General features: G+C 41.2%; 1 protein-coding gene across 3 annotated transcripts in view; it reads left to right on the forward strand.

Annotated features, from left to right (window-relative positions):
- The window catches only part of FKBP15 (FKBP prolyl isomerase family member 15), a 55,280-nt gene that overhangs the window by 3,475 nt on the left and 30,150 nt on the right, over positions 1-21,655 (forward strand). For 2 of the 3 annotated variants that reach the window (XR_012424459.1, XM_074016790.1), the window contains exons 2-9: positions 6,996-7,111; positions 9,972-10,056; positions 10,680-10,749; positions 14,546-14,615; positions 14,948-15,046; positions 17,765-17,914; positions 18,783-18,851; positions 20,596-20,742. Coding sequence is in view for 2 of the 3 variants with exons in the window: in XM_074016790.1 (XP_073872891.1) it covers positions 14,613-14,615; positions 14,948-15,046; positions 17,765-17,914; positions 18,783-18,851; positions 20,596-20,742 (468 nt within the window). In the remaining variant the exon portion in view is untranslated. Of the gene's footprint in view, positions 1-6,995; positions 7,112-9,971; positions 10,057-10,679; positions 10,750-14,540; positions 14,616-14,947; positions 15,047-17,764; positions 17,915-18,782; positions 18,852-20,595; positions 20,743-21,655 lie in introns of all 3 variants that reach the window. The other variant, XM_005581033.4, reaches the window with a different exon arrangement.

Here is a 21,655-nt window from a genome sequence, read left to right on the forward strand (position 1 = left end):
CAGCTAGAAAGTAATAGAGCCTGGATCTGAAATCAGGTAGGCAGATTCCACGAGACCTGCCTATGTGCTATTGTTGTTGTTATTGAAATAGATGTTTGATGTCAGTTTATTTAAAAAGTATTAATACTTTACCAACAAAAATAATCCATTTATTAAAATATATTGATACAATATAAATGCATGTGTTTTTGTTTTTGATGAGAAAGAAAAGTAATATAAAACTGAGGTGAGGTGAGGTCCTTGGTGACTAAATGCATTGTCTAACATTTTTTTTTAAATGTAGTTAATGTTGTAATGACTTTTCCTATGAATTATAAACATTGACTGAAGTCCAGAGTTTGCAAACTCATTCTTGCCAACATAAGGGAGAGTGTGTACATTTGAGAGTTCTTTAGTAGTGGCAAAATCTAAAAATTTATTCATTTTTGTTGATTTATTTATTTTTTGAGACAGGATTTTGCTCTGTTGCCCAGGCTGGAGTGCAGTGGTACAGTCATGGCTCACTGCAGCTTCGAACTCCTGGGCTCAAGCAAACCGCTTGCTTCAGTCTCCCAAGTAGCTGGGACTACAGGCGCATGCCACCACGCCTGGCTAATTTTTAATTTTTTGTAAATATGGGGTCTTGCTGTGTTGCTCAGGCTGGTCTTGAACTCCTAGCCTCAAGCAGTCCTCCTGTCTCAGCCTCTGAGAGTGAGCCACCATGCCCTGCTAAAAATTTACAAGTAACTTATCTCCCAAGTTGATGTAGAGTCCATTAAAAATATTAATAGAAAATGGGGCTGAGCGTGGTGGTTCAAACTTGTAATCCCAGCACTTTGGGAGAACAAGGTGGGAGGATCATGAGGTCAGGAGATTGAGACCAGCCTGGCCAACACAGTGAAACCCCGTCTCTACAAAAATACAAAAATTAACTGGGTGTGGTGACGGGTCTGGCCAACACAGTGAAACCCCGTCTCTAGAAAAATACAAAAATTAACTGGGTGTGGTGACAGGTGCCTGTAATCCCAGCTACTCAGGAGGCTGAGGCAGGAGAATCGGTTGAATCTGGGAGGCGGAGGTTGCAGTGAGCCGAGGTCGTGCTAGTGCACTCAGCCTGGGCGACAAAGCTACTCTCCGTCTCATTAAAAAAAAAAAAAAGGCTGGGCGTGGTGGCTTGCGCCTGTAATCCCAGCACTTTGGGAGGCTGAGGCGGGCGGATCACCTGAGGTCAGGAGTTCAAGACCAGCCTGGCCAACATGGTGAAACCCCGTATCTACTAAAAATACAAAAATTAGCCAGGCTTGGTGGCGGGTGCCCGTGATCTCGGTGATCAGGAGACTGAGGCAGGAGAATCGCTTGAATCCTGGCGGTGGAGGTTGCAGTAAGCTGAGATCCTGCCATTGCACTCTAGCCTGGACGCCAAGAGCAAAATTCCATCTCAAAAAAAAAAAAAAAAAGAAGAAGAAGAAAAGAAATTGGAATTAATCTGAAAACTAATTAGGTTGACCTGGCTTTTGGATTGACTTTGTAGTCTTCAGTTGGCTGGTCTTTAGAACATCTATGGAAACACAGTTCACTTATGACATTCTTGTCTTTCCTTTTAAAAAGGCTATACCTGCAAAATTAAAACAGCAAGCCCAATACCAATAGCTTACTGAAGCTAACAAGGACATTCTTTTCTTATATGTTATCTTAACTAGGTGCTAAGCTTTGTACATTTTTCACTATGTTAAAGACAGTGAAACCCGCTCTTCCAGAATCTTATTCCTTAGGCAATTTGCCCAAATTTTCCTGCCTGAAAGGAAAAATCTTGCTCTCTTCTAAATTCCATAAGCATTCCTTGATGTCTTTTTAGGCCAGTGCTGCTCTCACACAAGCACTGCATTTACAATCTCATTTGAACCTCTTAGTCCTTTACGGTAGGCATTTCTGGCCTATTTACAGGAAACAAACTTACACTAGACTACTTTGAGAAAAGAAGGTAATAGTTTCAAGTCATATCAAATTTATTTTGTAAAATGCTAGTGTATATTTCTCTATACATAAAACTAGTTTTGAAAAAACCTGAAAAGCCAAAATAACTTGTTGGGAAGTTTCAATGTTTACTTCACCTAAACTAAGGATGCCTTTGGAGAAGAGGCACTCAGAGCCAGACTAAGCTTTGAATTCATTTATTGAACCTATTACATACCAGACCCTGGGCATACCTCTTTTTTTTTTTTTTTTGATTTGCTTTATTGTGCCTTGCAGATTTTTTTTTTTTTTTTTTAACAAAATAAAGGTCATGGCCAACCCTATGTTGAGCGAGTTTGTTGGCATAATTTTGCCAACAGCAAAATTGCTCCCTTCGTGTCTCCGTGTCACATTTTGGTAATTCTCTTAATATTCAAAAATATTCTCTTGGTCAGTTGCAGTGGCTCACACCTATAATCCCAGCACTTTGGGAGGCTGAGGTGGGTGGAACACTTGAGGCCAGGAGTTTGCAACCAGCCTGGCCAACATAGCAAAACCATGTCTCTACTAAAAAATACAGAAATTAGCAGGGCATGGTGGTGCGCTCCTGTAATCCTAGCAATTTGGGACGCTGAGACATGAGAATCTCTTGAACCCAGGAGACGGAGGTTGTAGTGAGCTGAGATTGTGCCACTGCACTCCAGCCTGGGCGACAGAGTGAGACTGCATCTCAAAGAAAAAAATAATAATAATTATATATATATATACACACACACACACATGCACACACACATATATCCTCTGAATATTGCAAACTTTTTCAATGGCATTATATCTGTTATGGTGTGATCTTTGGTGTTATTGTAATTGTTGTTGTCACAAACCACGCCCACATAAAATAGTGAACTTAATTGATAAATATTGTGTATGTTCTGACTGCTCCACTGACTGGCAGTTCTCTATCTTTTTTTCCTCTTCTTGGGCCTACCTATACTCCATGACTCAGCAATATTGGCATTAGGCCAATGAATAACCCTACAACCACCTTAAGTGTTTAAGTGAAAGGAAGAGTTGCACATCTCTCGCTTTAAAAAAGGTAGAAATGATCAAGCTTTGTGAGGAAGGAGTGTAAAAACAAAGACAAGTCAAAAATTAGGCCTCTTGTGCCAGTTAGCCGTATTGTGAATGCAAAGGAAACATTCCTAAAGGAAATTAAAAGTGCTTGCTCCAGTGAACACACAAATGATGAAAAAGCAAAACAGCCTTATTGCTGACATGGAGAAAGTTTGAGGGATCTGATAGAACATCAAATCAGTCACAAATTTTCTTAAACCAAAGCCTAGGCCGGACGCGGTGGCTCAAGCCTGTAATCCCAGCACTTTGGGAGGCCGAGACGGGCGGATCATGAGGTCAGGAGATCGAGGCCATCCTGGCTAACAAGATGAAACCCTATCTCTACTAAAAATACAAAAAATTAGCCGGGCGAGGTGGCAGGCGCCTGTAGTCCCAGCTACTCGGGAGGCTGAGGCAGGAGAATGGCGTGAACCCGGGAGCTGGAGCTTGCAGTGAGCTGAGATCGCGCCACTGCACTCCAGCCTGGGCCACAGAGCCAGACTCGGTCTCAAAAAAAAAACAACAACAAAACAAAACAAAAAACCAAAGCCTAATTCAGAGCAAGGCCCTAACTCTTTTCAATTCTGTGAAGGCTGAGAGAGGTGAGGATGCTGCAGAAGAAAAGATGGAAGTGAGCAGAGGTTCATGAGGTTGAGGGAAAGAAGCCATCTTCATAGTATGAAAGTGCTAAATGAAGCAGCAAGTAATTTCCAGCTGCAGCAAGTTATCTAGAAGTTCTAGCAAAGAGAACTGGTGATGGTGGCTACACCAAACAACAGATCTTCGGTGTAGACAAAACAGCTTTCTATTGGAAGAAGATCTAGGACTTTCATGGCTAGAGAGGAGAAGTCAGTGCTTGGCTTCAAAACTTCAAAGGACAGGCTTACTCTTATTAGGGGATAATGCAGCTGGTGACTTTAAGTTGAAGCCATTGCTCATTTACCATTCCAAAAATCCTAGGGCCCTTAGGTATTATGCTGAATTTACTCTGCCTGTGCTCTATAAATGGAACAAAGCCTGGATGACAGCACATCTGTTTATACCATACTTTACTGAATATTTTAAATGCACTGTTGAGACCCACTGTTCAGAAAAAAAAAAAAAGCCTTCTTTCAAATTATTACTGCCCATTGACAGTGTACCTGGTCACTCACAAGCTCTGATGGAGATGTATAAGATTAATGTTGTTTTCATGCCTGCTAACACAACATCCATTCAGATCAGGTCTTACCATTTAAGAAATATGTTTCATGGCTGAGCACAATGGCTCACACCTGTAATCCCAGAACTTTGGGAGGCTAAGGTGGGTGGATCACTTGAGCCCAGGTGTTCAAGAGCAGCCTGGGCAACATGGTGAAACCCTATCTGTACAAAAAATACAAGAATTAGCCAGGTTTCTTGGTGCATGCCTGTAGTCCCAGCTACTTGGGAGGCTGAGGTGGGAGAATCCACAGAGTGTGGTGGTGCATGCTTGTAGTCTCAGCTATTTGGAAGGCTGAGGTCGGAGGATTGGTTGAGCCCTGGAGGCAAAAGCTGCAGTGAGCCATGAACACCCTGCTGCACTCTAGCCTGGTGACAGATTGAGACCCTGTCTCTAAAAAAAAAAATTGTTTTAAAGAGTTAACACAGCAAGCCTGAGACTATTATTCCTAAAAAGCCCTGCTTAGAAGGTTGGCTCTTGGCTGATATGTTAGTCTGTTTTCTGTTGCTTGTAACAAAATACCTAAAGTGCAATAAAGAAAAGGAATTTCTTTTTTACAATTATGGAGGCTGTGAAGTTCAAGGTCAGAGGGGCTGTATGTGGTGAAGGTCTTGTTGGTAGGAACTCTCTGCAGGGTCCTGAGATGCCATGGGGCATCATATGGCAAGCATGCTGGATATACTAGCTCAGATCTTTCTTCCTCTTCTTATAACGCCACTGGTCTCATTCCCATGGCATTTATGATGATCTAGTAATCCTTTTCTTTTGGTTTAGGGAAGACAGGGTCTTGCTGTGTTACCTAGGCTGTGATGCAGTGGCATGATCATAGCTCAGTGTAGTCTCAAACTCCTGGGCTCAATTGAGCCTCCTGCCTCAGCCTCTCAAGTAGCTAGGACTCCAGATGTTTATCCCCAAGACTGGATAATTTTTTTTTTTTCTTTTTTTTTTTTGGAGACGGAGTCTTGCTCTGTTGCCTAGCCTGGAGCGCAGTGGTGCAATCTCAGCTCACTGCAACCTCTACCTCCCGGGTTCAAGCGATTCTCCTGCCTCAGCCTCCTGAGTAGCTGGGATTACCTCCATGCCCAGCTAATTTTTGTACTTTTAGTAGAGATGGGGTTTCACCATGCTGGTCTCAAACTCCTGACCTCAAGTGATCCTCCTGTCTCAGCCTCCCAAAGTGCTGGGATTATAGGCATGAGCCACTGTGCCCAGCCAACCCATGCACTTTTTACTTTTGCTGATTTTGCTGTATATCCTTTTGTAATAGATTTTAGTCATGAGTACCACTATATGCTGAGACCATTGAGTCCTTCTCTGGAATCCTTGAAACTGGCAGTGGTCTTGGAGCACAAAAGGAAGAACAAGTTTTGCTGGGGCAGTGGGCATTGGAGGATATGAGTTCTGGTTTGGACATGTTACATTTGTATTGCCTGTGGGATATCTATGTTGTCTGGCACTTGGGAGCAAGTTCTGGGCTGGGAATACAGATCTGAGCATCATCAGCATTTGGATAGCATTTGATACCAAGGTAAATAAGTAGAGAGAGACAGTATGAAACGCTACCAAGAGAGAGAAAGCATGAAGCCCTGGAGACATGGACATTTAAAGATTGGGCAAATGAAGAAGAAGAGCCCAAGGAGTTAAAGAGAAGCCAGAGAAATGGGGCAAAACAAGCCAGGGATTGCATTAGTATTTATTGATATCTTATTTGGACCTGTTCCTTCCACAACCCCTGCAGAAGTCAAGAGAAGAATTTCAAGAACAAATTAATTAACTGTATAAAAAGGTGGTATGAGGTCAAATAAGATAAGGTCTGGTAAACTGGGTTTAGTAACAAAGAAGTTGTGATGATCGGACGGGCCTGGTGGCTCGTGCCTATAATCCCAGCACTTTGGGAGTCCAAGGTGGGTGGATCACTTGAGGTCAGGAGTTCGAGACCAGCCTGCCCAACATGGTGAAACCCTATCTCTACTAAAAGTACAAAAATTAGCTGGGTGTGGTGGCACATGCCTGTAGTCCCAGCTACTTGGGAGGCTGAAGCAGGAGAATTGCTTGAACCTGGGAAGCGGAGGTTGCAGTGAGCCGAGATCATACCACTGCACTCCAGCCTAGGCAACAGGGTGAAACTCCATCTAAACACAAAAACAAAAACAAACAAAAAGTTGTTAGTGATCTTAACAAGATGAGTTTCAGTGGAATGGTGGGAGCATAAGATTCCTTGTGTGGGATGATGAAAGAATAGTTCTGTTAGATGAAAGGATGTCAGGGACCGTGTTTGATGGGTAAGTTTGTATCGTAGCTTCATTTCAATTGAATAAACTGGCAAAAGCAGGAGGGGGAGTAATCAGTAAGGGTGACTAGAAACTGTGATTTGCTAAAAGCAAGAATTTACAGTTTGAAGATATCATAGAGAGCATCTGAACTAATCACTTCAATTTACAGGTGGAAAAACTGAGGTCCAGAAAAAAGAAATAACCAAGATCCTGGGGATGAGCAGGGTCAACTGATGGTATTCAAATCACATATACAATCTTGATTTCAAAGACACTTTGCTGTGTCCAGTATTTTTCTTTCTTTCTTTCTTTCTTTTTTTTTTTAACCAGCTTTCCTAGCTGGAAGTGCTTCTAGTATTGAATGGTGGGATATCGTCAAGGAAGTATTTCTTCAAGGTTGGAGATGAGCAGCTTTTATAGTAATTCCAGGTTTGGGATATATCAATAAAATTTCATTTTTCATTTTCTATTGACAGTGCCAGATTGGCCTCCCTTTTTGGTCTGGATCAGGCAGCAGCTGGCCATGGAAATGAATTTTTCCAGTACACAGCCCCAAAACAGCCTAAGAAAGGCCAGGGAACTGCAGCAACAGGTAAGTTAAGAGTGTATTGCCCGGGCAAGGTGGCTCACACCTGTAATCCCAGCACTTTGGGAGGCCAAGGTGGGTGGATCACTTGAGGTCAGGAGTTCAAGACCAGCCTGGTCAACATGGCGAAACCCCATCTCTACAAAAAATACAAAAATTAGCCAGTCATAGTGGTGCGTGCCTGTAATCCCAGCTACTAGGGGGGCTGAGGCAGGAGGATCTTTAGAACCCAGGAGGCAGAGGTTGTGGTGATCTGAGATCGTGCCACTGTACTCCAGCCTGGGCAACAGAGCAAGACTCCGTCTCAAAAAAACAAAAACAAAAACAAAACAAAATAAAAGCAAGAGTGTATTAGGGTTCTCTGGAGGGACAGAACTAATAGGAAATACGTATGTATGAAAGGGAGTTTAATTGAGAATTGACTCACACGATCACAAGGTAAAGCCCCATGATAGGCCATCTGCAAGTTGAAGAACAAGGAAGCCAGTAATGGATAAGTCCGAGTCCCAAAACCCCAAAAGTAGGGAAGCCGACAGTACAGCCTTCAGTCTGTGGCTGCAGGCCTGAGAGCCTCTGGCCAACTACTAGTGTAAGTCCAAGAGTCCAAAAGCCAAAGAACCTGATGTTCAAGGGCAGAAAGCATCCAGCACAGGAGAAAGATGAAAGTCGGAAGACTCAGCAAGTCAGCCCGTTCCACCTTCTTCTGCCTTATTCTAGCCATGCTGGCAGTTAATTAGATGGTGCCCAACCAGATTGAGGGTGAGTCTGCCTCTCCCAGTCCACTGATTCAGATGTTAATCTCCTTTGGCAACACCGTCACAGACACACCCAGGATCAATACTTTGTGTACTTCAATCCAATCAAGTTGACACTCAGTATTAGCCATCACAACTGGCACTAGGATTGTGTCTTAACAGGTTAGATGGAAGGGTTAGCAACCTTCCAAAAGTGACATGCCAGGTTGTGTATCCTTGACCAGTCTGTCTAAGCTCACCCCCAGTGGTGGGTGCTTCTCTAAGATCTGGGATCCTAATTTCTAGTAGCTGGATGGTGTGCGCTTTCTTGGGAACTGATGGAGAGATTCGAAAGCAAGACTTTCTGCCCCATGTGGACACTGCTCTCCCAAACTCTGCCCAAGGCACTCTTAAGTAGACACCGTCCAGTGTTTTGGCAAGAAGGAAGACCTACTTTTCACTTCCTTTATCTGGGCAGGTTAGCTGTAGGCTCCATCCTGAGGCTCCACCCCTGTAGGGCCCCACTCATTAGCATTGTCAAATGATACAGTTATAACACATGTAGTTTTAAGATCTTGGTGGGCTTTTATTTGAGATTCTAGAATTGGGCAACACTTCATTCTATAAAATGGAATGTTGTGATGAGCTGAGCAGAGGAGGTTGGCTTTATAGGCAGAAAAGGGCTGAAGAAAGCAGAAACAGAACAAAAAACAACTGGTCACTTCAAAGTTACTTTTGTTGTGTAGGTTAAAGCAAAGGGGCCTTCCTTCCTTACCATGCTGGCTAAAATTGGATTATACAAAAGATGTTCCTACCACTCTTATCACTCAGGAAATTACAAGAGATTTGGGAGCACTGTGTCAGGAACCGAGGACAAAGAACAAACATATTTCATATTATACCACAACCTATATATAGGCCCTTTACAGAAAATGTTTGCTGACCCCTGCTTTAAATATTACCTATTACTTTAGGCAGTTTTGCTGTAGGTGCTTCTCTTGTTTTCTAAGTCATAACCTGGCCAGATTTCTAGTAGGCTGTGCTTTTATATTTCCCATGGTGCATCTCTTCATCAACAGTGTGCTTCAGAATTGAAGTGGTTGAGTTAATGGGAAAAAAAGAAACAACCTTAGTCACCACCCAATGAAAACACTTGATTTTTTATTGTTATTTTTTATTTTACTTAATTTTGGAAACAGAGTCTTGCTTTGCTGCCCAGGCTGGAATGTAGTGGCTGTTCACAGGTGCCATCCCAGTGCACTATGGCCTTGAACTCCTGGCCACTGCACCTGCCTAACTTGATTGTGTAAATCAGAAGACAGCAACTATGAGTTTGTTATGCTTTTAGCGGGGAGCTATAGAGGCAAGATTGCCTATAGAGTTTTCTTTAGGCATTTACAAATAAATAAAGTAGCAATACAGAAGACCTTCTCTGTTCAAGGAAAATTTTTTTTTTTTTGAGATGGAGTCTTGCTTTGTCACCCGAGCTGGAGTGCAGTGGTGTGATCTTGGCTCATTGCAACTTCTGCCTCCGGTGTTTCAAGCGATTCTCGTGCCTCAGCCTCCCAAGTACCTGGGTTTCAGACCTAGGCACTATAATGGTATAATTGTGTGAGGCACTTGGGTGATTAGAAGCTCAGTTTCTTCACCCCCAGACTAGATCATAGGGCTGCTTTGTGGATCAGTTAAGGATAATAATAATAAAAGCATTACAACACTAACTGTGATCTTTATAATAAGATCAATTTTGAAGCTAGTTCAGTGGTTAAAAATTAGTTTAAGGCTGGGTGTGGTGGCTCATGCCTGTAATCCTAGCACTTTGGGAGGCTGAGGCAGATGGATCACAAGGTCAGGAGTTCAAAACCAGCCTGACCAACATGGTGAAACCTCATCTCTACTAAAAATACAAAGATTAGCTGGGTGTGGTGGTGCGCACCTGGAATCCCAGCCACTCATGAGGCTGAGGCAGGATAATTGCTTGAACCTGGGAGGTGGAGGTTCCAGTGAACCGAGATCGCGCCACTGCACTCCTGCCTGGGCAACAGAGTGACACTCTGTCTCAAAAAAAAAAAAAAAAAAATTAGTCTAAACCTAGAAGTGAATGACAACTTTGTTTTCTTGTTCATCTTCAGGAAATCAGGCAACACCAAAAACAGCACCAGCCACCATGAGCACTCCCGCAATATTGGTTGCGACAGCAGTCCATGCATATCGATAGTAAGTCGCTGAGAAGGAACGCTCTCTGAAGTTTGGTGAAAGGGTGTGCAGTTAAGCTACTTTTTCTCGAAAAACTCTGTTTGTTGCAAAATGGTTATTCAGCCCTTCCACGGACAAAATCTCAGTAGTACTTTTAACATCTGAATTGGAGATTTCTGCCGTAAAACTTGAAAAGCCATTATCTTGACTACTCTCTTTAGGAAGTGCTTGTACCCTCAACAACTGTCAAATACTCAAAGAAAGCCTCTCCACTGAGATAGCAAGAATGATAGATATTTATATTTAAAGAGTAAGGAAGTAGCATACGAGCTTTAAATTATAAACTGCTGGGCCGGGTGTGGTGGTGCTCGCCTATAATCCCAGCACTTTGGGAGGCCGAGGCAGAAGAATCACTTGAACCTGGGAGGTGGAGGTTGCAGTGAGCCGAGATCGTGCCACTGGACTCCAGCCTGGCGACAGAGCGAGACTCTGTCTCAAAAAAAAAAAAAAAAACAAGTAACTGCTCACCTGTGTGCCTGTCTAGAGGCTGAATGACTATTGTTCCCACTTCTCTGTGGCAGAAAAGAAAGCTGGTTCTGCAGAGTTTAGGGAAGTGTTAATACTTGTTTCTCTTCCTTCTATAGCACAAATGGTCAATATGTAAAGCAGGGCAAATTTGGTGCTGCAGTTCTGGGGAACCACACAGCCAGAGAGGTGAGAGTGCTCCCACATCTCATGTATATTCAGATGTCCCACATAATACCAATGAGTTGGCTTTTATCTGACTTGCCCAATGTTTTGTTTATCAGAAGATAAAGATGATTGTTTGTATTGAATGTTAATTTATAATATCAGGTATATAGTAAATGATCACATTTTCGTTACTATTGTGCATTCAAACAAATCCAACCATTCAAAATTGTTAAATTTGACCTTTGTGATATGATCCTACCTTACAAATTTGGGCATTTTTTGTTTGTTGTTTAATTGTGGGGTGTGTGTGTACACAGACACATACACGAACACATATATATACACACATACATATGCATATATAAGATAAAATTTGCCATTTAACTGTTTTAAGTGCATAATCCAGTGCTATTAATTGCATTCATAATATTGGTTGAGCAACCAACACTACTATACATTTCCCAAACAGAAACTGTAACCATTAAGCAACATCTCTACTTCTTCCTTTTCCCAACTCCCCATAAGGTCAAATCTACTTCTTGTTTTTATGAATTTGCCCTTTCTGGGTACCTCATATAAGTGGAATCATAACAGTATTTGTCTTTGGTGACTGATGTATTTCATTTCGCATAATGTCCTGAAGGTTCACCCATGTTTTAGCATGTGTCAGTATTTCATTCCTTTTCATGGCTGAATAATATTTCATTACAGGTATATACCACATTTTGTTTATTCATTCATCAGTTGATGGATGCTGGGTTGTTTATACCTTTTGTCTGTTGGGAATAGACAAAGTATGTACCAGGAAGACTGACATAAAAGTATATGGTCAAGTTCCTGTTTTGGCTGTATACTAAGAGTGGAAATTACTGACTCGTATGGTAATTTTATGTATTGCTTTTTGAGAAACTGCCAAACTGTTTTCCACAGCAGCCGCACCATTTTACATTCCCACAAGCAATGTATGAGGGTTTCAGTTTGTTCACATCCTTGCCAGCATTTTGTTATTATTATTATTTTTAAATTCTTCCCATTCTAGTACGTGTGGAATGGTACTTTATTGTGGTTTTAATGTGCATTTTACCCAATGTCTAATGTTGAGTATCTTTTCATTTGCTTATTGACCATTCATGTATTTTCTTTGGAGAGATGTCTATTCAAGCCCTTTGCCCATTTTAAAAATTGGATTTTTTTTTTTGTTGTGGAGTTGTAGTAGTCTTTTAATATATTCTGAGTATGAAACGCTTATTTGCAGATATTTTATAGATTATCTTTTCACTTTCTTGATAATGTCCTTTGATGTACAAAAGTTTTTAATTTTGGTGAACTCCATATTATTAATTTTTTTCTTTTGTTACATGTACTTTTAGTGTTTTATCGGAGAATCCATGACCAAAACCAAGGTCACGAAGATTTACCTCTATGTTTTCTTCCAAGAGTTTTATGATTTTATCCCCTATGTTGTTTTATATAAAAGTTAGGCCTACAGTCAAAAATTACTTGACATGTGAAGAGGTGGGAAAATGTAACTGATAATCAAGGGAACAAATAAACTAGGAGCAGACTCACAAATAATCTAGACATTGAAGTTAACATACAAAGCACTTAAAACAACTAGGAATAATATCTTAAAGAAAATAGAGGAAAAAGGCCGGGCGCGGTGGTTCAAGCCTGTAATCCCAGCACTTTGGGAGGCCGAGACGGGTGGATCACGAGGTCAGGAGATCGAAACCATCCTGGCTAACACGGTGAAACCCCATCTCTACTAAAAAATACAAAAAACTATCCGGGCGATGTGGCGGACGCCTGTAGTCCCAGCTACTCGGGAGGCTGAGGCAGGAGAATGGCGTGAACCCGGGAGGCGGAGCTTGCAGTGAGCTGAGATCCGGCCACTGCACTCCAGCCTGGGCGACAGAGCGAGACTCCGTCTCAAAAAAAAAAAAAAAAGAAAATAGAGGAAAAGTACAAACGGAATGAAAAGGTGGAGAATTTAAAAAATTAGAATCTATAAGAATAATCACATGGCATTCTAGATTTGAAAAATACAATTTCTGAAATTAAGAACATATTGGATAGGTTTAACAGAGTAAGAATACAGCAGAAGACAGAATTAGTGACTTCGAAGGCAGTTCCATAGAAAATATTCAGACTGAAGCACAGAGAGAAGAAATAATAGAAAGAGACTAGGGCAAAGATTGATGTGGGACATGGTCTGACGTCCATATAATTGGAATCCAAAGACAGTAGAATTACATCTTTAAAGTGCTGAAAGGAAAACAAAACCCTGCCTATTACAGAATTCTGTAGCAACAAAAATGTCCTTCGAAAATGAAGGCAAAATAAATTTTCAGCCAAACAAAAGTGAGAGAATTCATTGTAGTAGATTTGGACTGCAAGGAACATTAAAGGACATTCTTTAAGTTGAGGGAAATGAATGTCTGTGTCTTTCAAAAGACATGGAGAGACTGGGCGCAGTGGCTCACGCCTATAATCCCAGCACTTTGGGAGGCTGAGGCAGGTGGATCACCTGAGGTCGGGAGTTGGAGACCAGCCTGACCAACATGGAGAAACCCCGTCTCTACTAAAAATACAAAAAAATTAACCAGGTGTGGTGGCACATGCCTGTAATCCCAGCTACTTGGGAGGCTGGGGCAGGAGAATTGCTTGAACCCAGGAGGTGGAGAGGTGGAGGTTGCGGTGAGCCGAGATCATGCCACTGCACTCCAACCTGGGCAATGAGTGAAACTCCGTCTCAAAAAAAAAAAAAAAAAAAAATGACATGGAGAATGTTCATAGAAGTATCATTCATAATAGCCTCTAGCTGGAAACAACTCAAATGTTCATAAACAGGAGAATGAATGAAGAGTTTATGGTATATTCACATAATATAATACTACATGACAATAGAAGAGAACAAAGTACTGCAACGCGAAGTATCAAGGCTTACTCTTACAGATACGGTGAGTGAAAGAAGCAAGGCAAAAGAGTATACTCTGTATAATCCCATTTATACAAATTTAAGAATAGCAAAATTGGGTGCGGTGGCTCACACCTGTAATCCCAGCACTTTGGGAGGCTGAGACAGGTGGATCACCTGAGGTCAGGAGTTCAAAACCAGCCTGGCCAGCATGGTGAAACCCAGTCTCTACTAAAAATACAAAATGAGCAGGGCATGGTGGTATGCACCTGTAGCCTCAGCTACTCTGGAGGCTGAGGCAGGAGAATTGCTTGAACCCGGGAGGTGGAGGTTGCAGTGAACAGAGATTGTTCCACTGTACTCCAGCCTGGGCAACAGAGAGACAGTGTCTCAAAAAGAAAAAAAAAAAAAAAAGAACAGGCAAAATTAATCAGTGACAGAAGTCAGAATATTGGTTACCTCAGGGTGGGGATTACTGACTAGGAAGGGCATGAAGGAGCTTCCTGTGGTGTGGGAAATGCTCTGCTATTTTAAAAATCCTGTTAATGGTCACGTGGGCATATATATGTATAATGTACATGTATTTTATGTTTTTCATCAATTTAAAAACAATTTGTATTTTCTTTTACACAACCAGTCACTCTCTCTTAGTCACCCCTTGTATAAATGAAAACACTAACAAAATGAAGACATTGCCAATTACAGTTAAACAGCAAGGCCAAAATGAGAGATTAACGTGGATAGTGAGAAGATAAAATTTACAGTTGAGGCCTTAAAGGATGAAAAGATTTTGAGTTTAATAGCTGTATGAAGCACAACCCCTGATACATATTGCTGATTTTATGTTGCCTTTTAACTTCTGTTCTCTTTTTTTTCTGTCGTTGCTTGTCTACAGTATAGGATTCTTCTTTATATCAGTCAGCAACAGCCAGTTACGGTTGCTAGGATTCATGTGAACTTTGAGCTAATGGTAAGACTTCATCATGTAATCATTAGCTCCTTCAGGATAGGTTTACAGGAGAGATTGGTCTGATTGTACCTAGTAGAAATTAGATCCACTTGTTCATCCCTGGGTGTCCTTGTAAGTATCTAACAGAACCTTTCAGAAAGGTCTCTTGGCTCCTTCTGGGAATGTGGACTAAAGGGTGAATGGTGGAGGGTGAGAGGGAAGAAGAAAAATCTCTGATACTTCTCTTTGGGTCCACCTGAGTCATGACCCTACTCTGTGAGCTTAGGCAGTCATGTTTATCTGGTATAATACTGCTTGTGGATGCATTATCTTAACATTTCTCCTTTCTCCAGGTTCGCCCCAATAACTATAGCACCTTTTATGATGACCAAAGACAGAACTGGTCCATCATGTTTGAGTCGGAAAAAGCTGCTGTGGAGTTCAATAAGCAGGTGATAATATCTTATTCTCCCTGTGAGAAGCCAGAATACTTGTTTGGATTTCCCTTAATTTTAGGGAAACATATAGAAACCCCATAATCTGCTGTGTTTTGTTGGTGACTAGCATAAAAAAACCCACTAAATTTGCCACTTCAGCCTGTTGTATGATTTCAGGAAAATAATAGGAATACTTACTGAAACTGCTTGACAATTTAGCCTTCCTCTTTTTTAAAAGAGAATGTTTTAGGCTGGGTGTGGTGGTTCACGCCACGCCTGTAATCCCAGCATTTTGGGAGGCCAAGGCAGGTGGATCGCTTGAGCCCAGAAGTTCAAGACCAGCCTGGGCAACATAGTGAAACCCCATCTGTACAAGAAAAGAGAGAGAGAGAGAGTAGGTTACTACATACTCATTGTAGAAAATTTAGAAAAGCATTAAAAAAAAAAAACACTCATAATCTTACTACTCAAAGTAACCACTATTTCCTTTTTTCTATGCATAATACACATAAGTAGATATAATCCTTTAATCGTTCTTTATCTTGCTTATTGTATTTAAAAATGTATAATTCATCTTTTCCTATCTCATGAAAAACTATTTGGAAACATTTTTGAAGGCTGCATAATATGCGTGTTGTCAGTTCAAGCTACCGTAACAAATTACCATAGAGTGATTAAGCAACAGAAAGTTATTTCTGACGGTTCTTGAGGCTGAAAGTCTGAGATCAGGGTGCCAGCATAGTTGGGTTCTAGTGAGACCCTCTTCTGAGTTGCAGACTATCTTCTTCTTGTATCCTTACATAGTAGAAAGAGGGTGAGATGGTTCTCTGGTATCTCTTTAATAAGGTCCCTAATCCCATTCATGAGGGCTCCACCCTCCTGGCTTACTTACCCCCCAAAGGCCCCACCTCCTAATACTGTCACACTGGGAATTAGGATTTCAGTGTAAGTATTCGAAGGGGACACAAACATTCAGCCCATAACATTTGTTTCTTAGTTGATGTAATCATTACCTTATGTTATGCACTTAGATTGTTTTCTATCTCTGCAATAAATGACACCGAGGTGAGCATTTTTTATAGAAGTCTGTCCTTTTTTCCTCCCTACATATTTCCATAAGCTTTGTTTCAGTGAGTGAGTGATTCGGTTCAGTCAAAAGGTCCAGATATTTTTAGTTTTTATTTTTATTTTTTTTTTATTTTGAGACAGAGTCTCGCTCTGTTGCCCAGGCTGGAGTGCAGTGGCCGGATCTCAGCTCACTGCAAGCTCCGCCTCCCGAGTTTATGCCATTCTCTTGCCTCAGCCTCCTGAGTAGCTGGGCCTACAGGCACCCGCCACCTCGCCCAGCTAGTTTTTGTATTTTTTTAGTAGAGACGGGGTTTCATCGTGTTAGCCAGGATGGTCTCGATCTCCTGACCTCATGATCCACCCGTCTCGGCCTCCCAAAGTGCTGGGATTACAGGCTTGAGCCACCGCACCCAGCCTATTTTTAGGTTCTTAATACACTTTGGCACACTGCTTTTTCAGAAAGATTGTACTATTTCACATTTATAGCAATTTTCTCATTGTACCTTTGCCAGCATTTAGAATGATCCTTTTTTTCTTTTGGTCTTCATCACTTGGTAAAAATAATGATGCCTCATTGTTTTTATTTGATTGCAATAATGAATTTTTTTTTTTTTTTTTTTTTTTTTTTTTTTTTTTTTTTTTTGAGATGGAGTCTTGCTCTGTTGCCAGGCTGGAGTGCAGTGGCGTGATCTCAGCTTACTACAACCTCTGCCTCCCCGGTTCAAGTTATTCTCCTGCCCCAGCCTCCCGAGTAGCTGGGACTACAGGCGCACACCTCCATTCCTGGCTAATCTCTTGAGCTTGTGATCCACCCGCCTGGGCCTCCCAAAGTGCTGGGATTACAGGCGTGAGCCACCGCGCCTGGCCTCTGGAACTTTTTAAAAGAAAATGAGCAGCAAGTTTCTAATGGATACTATATTAAAACATTGATAAAATTGGGTCTTGAATCCACATTTTTCTAAACTCATAGTCTAAAGATCTTTCATAGTATATTGCTTTTGAGGGCTTAATAATATTAAAACACAAGCCCAAGGATAATTATTCATAAATAGAATAATTATTCACAGAGATGCCTCTGACTCCTTTGTCTAAGATTTATGCTAAGATAATATGGCCAAATCTGTAGGTGGCATTGATGTGGATTCTGGGATTGCAACATGATTTTGTAAATGCCCTTTCTACTGCAGTCTTTAGAAGTGCTTTTTGACATTTTTTCGAAGTTTCCCTTTCTTTCCTAGGTTCCCAAAAACTGAAACAGTAAATCAGTATCATAATCAATAGCTAATGCTTATTAAGTACTTACTGTTATTTGCCAGGTACCTTGTCAAGTACTCTACTTATATTAGCTCATTTAATTTTCATAACCATCCTATGAGATGTGTGAAGCATTATCTCCATCTTGGGTACATAGAGATTATTTGGCCAGGGTCACAAAGTTAATAAGTGGCAGTACCTGGATCTGTACTCAGACATTCTGACTACAAAGCCACACTCCTAGGCACTTTTGATTCCTGGCAAGATAAGTAACTTTCATTTGGTTTACTTCTAAACATGTAATCTGTTTTGTTAGTGGATGAAACTATTTGAGAAAGAGCAGTAGCAATAAAGGAATGAGTACTTACTGAGCTTAAACTACATTTATGCTGCTTCGATTTTGTCTTGCAGGTGTGCATTGCTAAGTGCAACAGTACCTCTTCCCTGGATGCAGTGCTCTCCCAGGACCTCATTGTGGCAGAAGGCCCTGCTGTAGAAGTTGGAGATTCTCTGGAAGTGGCCTATACCGGCTGGCTCTTTCAGAATCATGTGCTGGGCCAGGTAAGAAAATGCACCTTGCAAGTTCTTTTGTAAACTTACATAGCATGAGGGCTATTCCCAGGGAAGATACTATTACTGTGAACTGCTGCTGTTGTCAAATAGGAGTCCCACTTTAGACACTGCAATTGCTTTGGGGGCACATTATGAAATGTGAATGTGTAAAAGATCCTCAGTGCCACTCTGTCACTTCAACTTAGGGAAAGTGGGAACCAGTTTCCCAAGTACTATTATTTTTGCTAGTTGTTCATGTGTATGCTCCTATACCAGTGTTACACTTGAATATATTCTTATGGAATTAAGTCTTAAAACTTCTTTTTAGACCCTCCTTACAGTTTTTCTTATAGTAGATACTGTAAATACATTGAGCTTATTATGTTTTAATATTGTTAAGCCCTTAAAAGCAATATATTATATGAGAGAAAGACCTTTATGAGTTTAGAAAAATCTGGATTCAAGATCCAATTATATACTAATTTGACCTTGATGAAGTCATTTATACTCTTATTTTTTTCCGTTTGCGAATGGAGGTTAATGATCTTGCTCTGCTTACTCGGCAGGGTTAGTGTCAGCATCAAAATGAGATGATTTATTTGAAAGTATATTGTGGATGAAAAATGCTTAAATACATAGTTGTAGGAATGTGTTTTTTTCCTAAACCTGGAAAATCACTGTTTTAGAGATACTCATTATGATAACACCCTTTAGCTATGATGTCATCCAACATTTCAGGTCCTTTAGAAACTATCTTCTGAGTGTATTTAACAGTCCCTGTTCCAGAGTACTGTGTGGTATGTAGTTAGTTGAATGCCATAATGGTTATTATTATTTTTGAAATTGGCTGGCCTCATTTCCTTCAATCAAATTGCAGGTTTTCGACTCCACTGCTAACAAAGATAAGTTGCTTCGCTTGAAATTAGGATCAGGAAAAGTCATCAAGGTAAAGGCTGCACTGTTTTTTTTTATGGTTTTATCAGTTGCAGTGGGTTTAACTTAGATTAAATTGTGTGGAATTTCTTTTCTTTTCTTTTTTTTTTTTGAGACAGAGTTTCGCTCTTGTTGTTCAGGCTGGAGTGCAATGGTGTGATCTCAGCTCGTTGCAACTTCCACCTCCCGGGTTCAAGCGATTCTCCTGCCTCGGCTTCCCGAGTAGCTGGGATTATAGGCATGCGCCACCATGCCCAGCTAATTTTGTATTTTTAGTGGAGATGGAGTGTCTGCATGTTGATCAGGCTGGTCTCGAACTCCTGACCTCAGGTGATCCACCCGCCTCGGCCTCCCAAAGTGCTGGGATTACAGGCGTGACTTTTTGACATCTGGAAATCTTTTTGACATCTGGAAATGCTTGGATGAAGAATATGGGGGAAAATGTGTTACATTGCATTTGGGATATTTTTATCTATGAATCATTATATTGAAGATGGTTACAATCGTTTTCTGTAGTCCTGACCTTTTCTTTTCTATTCTATGACTCTGAGCATATTATTTCATCCTTCCTATAGCCTAGTAGGGGAAAAGGTGAGACAGTTTATTCTAGAAACTTGTCATAAAGGGTTGAATCTCATCTGTCTGGGTTGCTTTGAATCAGCACTTTCCAATCACTGTGGGAGGCAACTGTGACAATAGCAGGAGGAACACTGGGATTCGAATCCGAGAACTTGGGTTCAAGTTGTGAATTTTTTCTTTACTAACTGTGCAGGTGTTTTATAAAATAAAGAATGTTTTACACATGTGGTATATTATGGTGTCAGGACATAGTAGTGATGATGCATTGTGCTGTACTCATTCATCTGTGTGGTAAAAAGGTTTATTTTCATGACCGCTTTTCCCAGAATCCTATGGAGACTTTTTCCAATAGATCATAGCAGTTAAGTCATGATCCCTGAACCTAGACAGATCTAATGTTGAATCTTAGCTTAACAACTTACTAACTGTGTGATCTTGGGCTACATACTTAACCTCCACAAGCTTCAGTTATTGAAGTAAAATGGGGACAATCCTGACAACCTTATGAAGTTTTTGGAGGGGCTTAAACAAGATCGTGCATGTAAAGCACTTTCCACACTTCCTAGAAAACAGTCTTTTTTGATGGGGGGAAATGGAGTCTTGCTTTATCACCTAGGCTGGAGTTCAGTGGCATGATCTCAGCTCTCTGCAACCTCTGTCTCCTGGGTTCAAGCGATTCTCCTGCCTCAGCCTCCTGAGTAGCTGGGACTACAGGTGTGCACCACCATGTCTGGCTAATTTTTTGTATTTTTGGTAGAGACGAGGTTTCACCATGTTGGCCAGGCTGGTCTCGAACCCCTGACCTCAGGTGATCCACCCATCCCGGCCTCTCAAAGTGGTGGGATTACAGCTGTGAGCCGCTGTGCCCAGCTGAAAACATGCTTTTTTAATGATAGCTTTTCTTACTCTTACTGCTCTTCTTTTATTCCTCCCATTTTCTCTCATCATCTAAGCTAAATATATTTCATGCAACCCCAGATATGCCTGCTTTTACAAGTAGGTTTAGAGGGTGTCTTCTAGATATTCTTATAGCAACACGGGGCAGTAGTCAGACCCGACCTCTGGAGGCACTGAGTAAACCTGAAAGTGTGGATAAGTGAAACCTGTTGCTCCTGTACTTCACTTTGTCTTCTGAGTAGCTTCTTGTTTGATGAACTTTTCCTATCTGATTTTTAAAGGGCTGGGAAGATGGAATGCTGGGCATGAAAAAAGGAGGAAAGCGGTTGCTTATTGTCCCTCCAGCCTGTGCTGTTGGCTCAGAAGGGGTAATAGGCTGGACTCAAGCAACAGACTCGATCCTGGTGTTTGAGGTGGAGGTTAGGCGGGTGAGTGAAACTGTCTTTGTTTTGTTTGATGAGTCTTCTGCATGTCTTTTTGCTAGTTAAATAAATAAATAAATGAAGATATTTGAAAACTAGGTTCTGAAGACGTAGATTTCTTTGAAAAAGTAGAAATGGAGTAGTCAGAAAGAGCAACAGCTTTGAAATCTAAGGATCAAAGTATTATGTCCTTCCTGGCTCTCTATTCAGAGTCTAGAAGTGGTTGTGACTTTAAGAAAGTCACATCTCATGCCTGTAATCCCAGCACTTTCGGAGGCCAAGGTGGGCGGATCATGAGGTCAGGAGATCGAGACCATCCTGGCTAACGTGGTGAAACCCCATCTCTACTAAAAATACAAAAAATTAGCTGGGCTTGGTGGCAGGCGCCTGTAGTCCCAGCTACTTGGGAGGCTGAGGCAGGAGAATTGCTTGAACCTGGGAGGTGGAGATTGCAGTGAGATGAGATCGTGCCATTGCACTCCAGCCTGGGTGACAGAACAAGACTCTGTCTCAAAAAAAAAAGTCACATCTTCACACTAAGCTTTTTATTTTGTCTACAAAATAGTGACTCCTGCCCAATGTATATACTTTTTACTTAGTGATTCTATGGCTACAAACTTGATATCTTTACATAAGTATGCAAAGATTGCGTGTGTGTATGTTTTACTACGACTACCCCTGCCACATTGTAGTAGCCAAAAACTGGCAACAATGTAAATGTCCATCATTAAGATACTGGTTAAATTATGTTTTTTTTCATAGACTTTTATGTAGCTCTTAAAGAATATGAAAAATCTATTGTTAAGGAAGCAAGTTGCAGAACATTGTGGATAGTATGGTCTCATGTGCGTGTGTATGTGTGTGCATGTGTGTGTGTCTGTGTGTGTATACACATATACATATCCATATCCATAGTCAT

Source organism: Macaca fascicularis, chromosome 15 (genome assembly GCF_037993035.2).
Source record: "Macaca fascicularis isolate 582-1 chromosome 15, T2T-MFA8v1.1".
In the NCBI taxonomy this organism is placed as follows: Eukaryota; Metazoa; Chordata; class Mammalia; order Primates; family Cercopithecidae; genus Macaca; species Macaca fascicularis.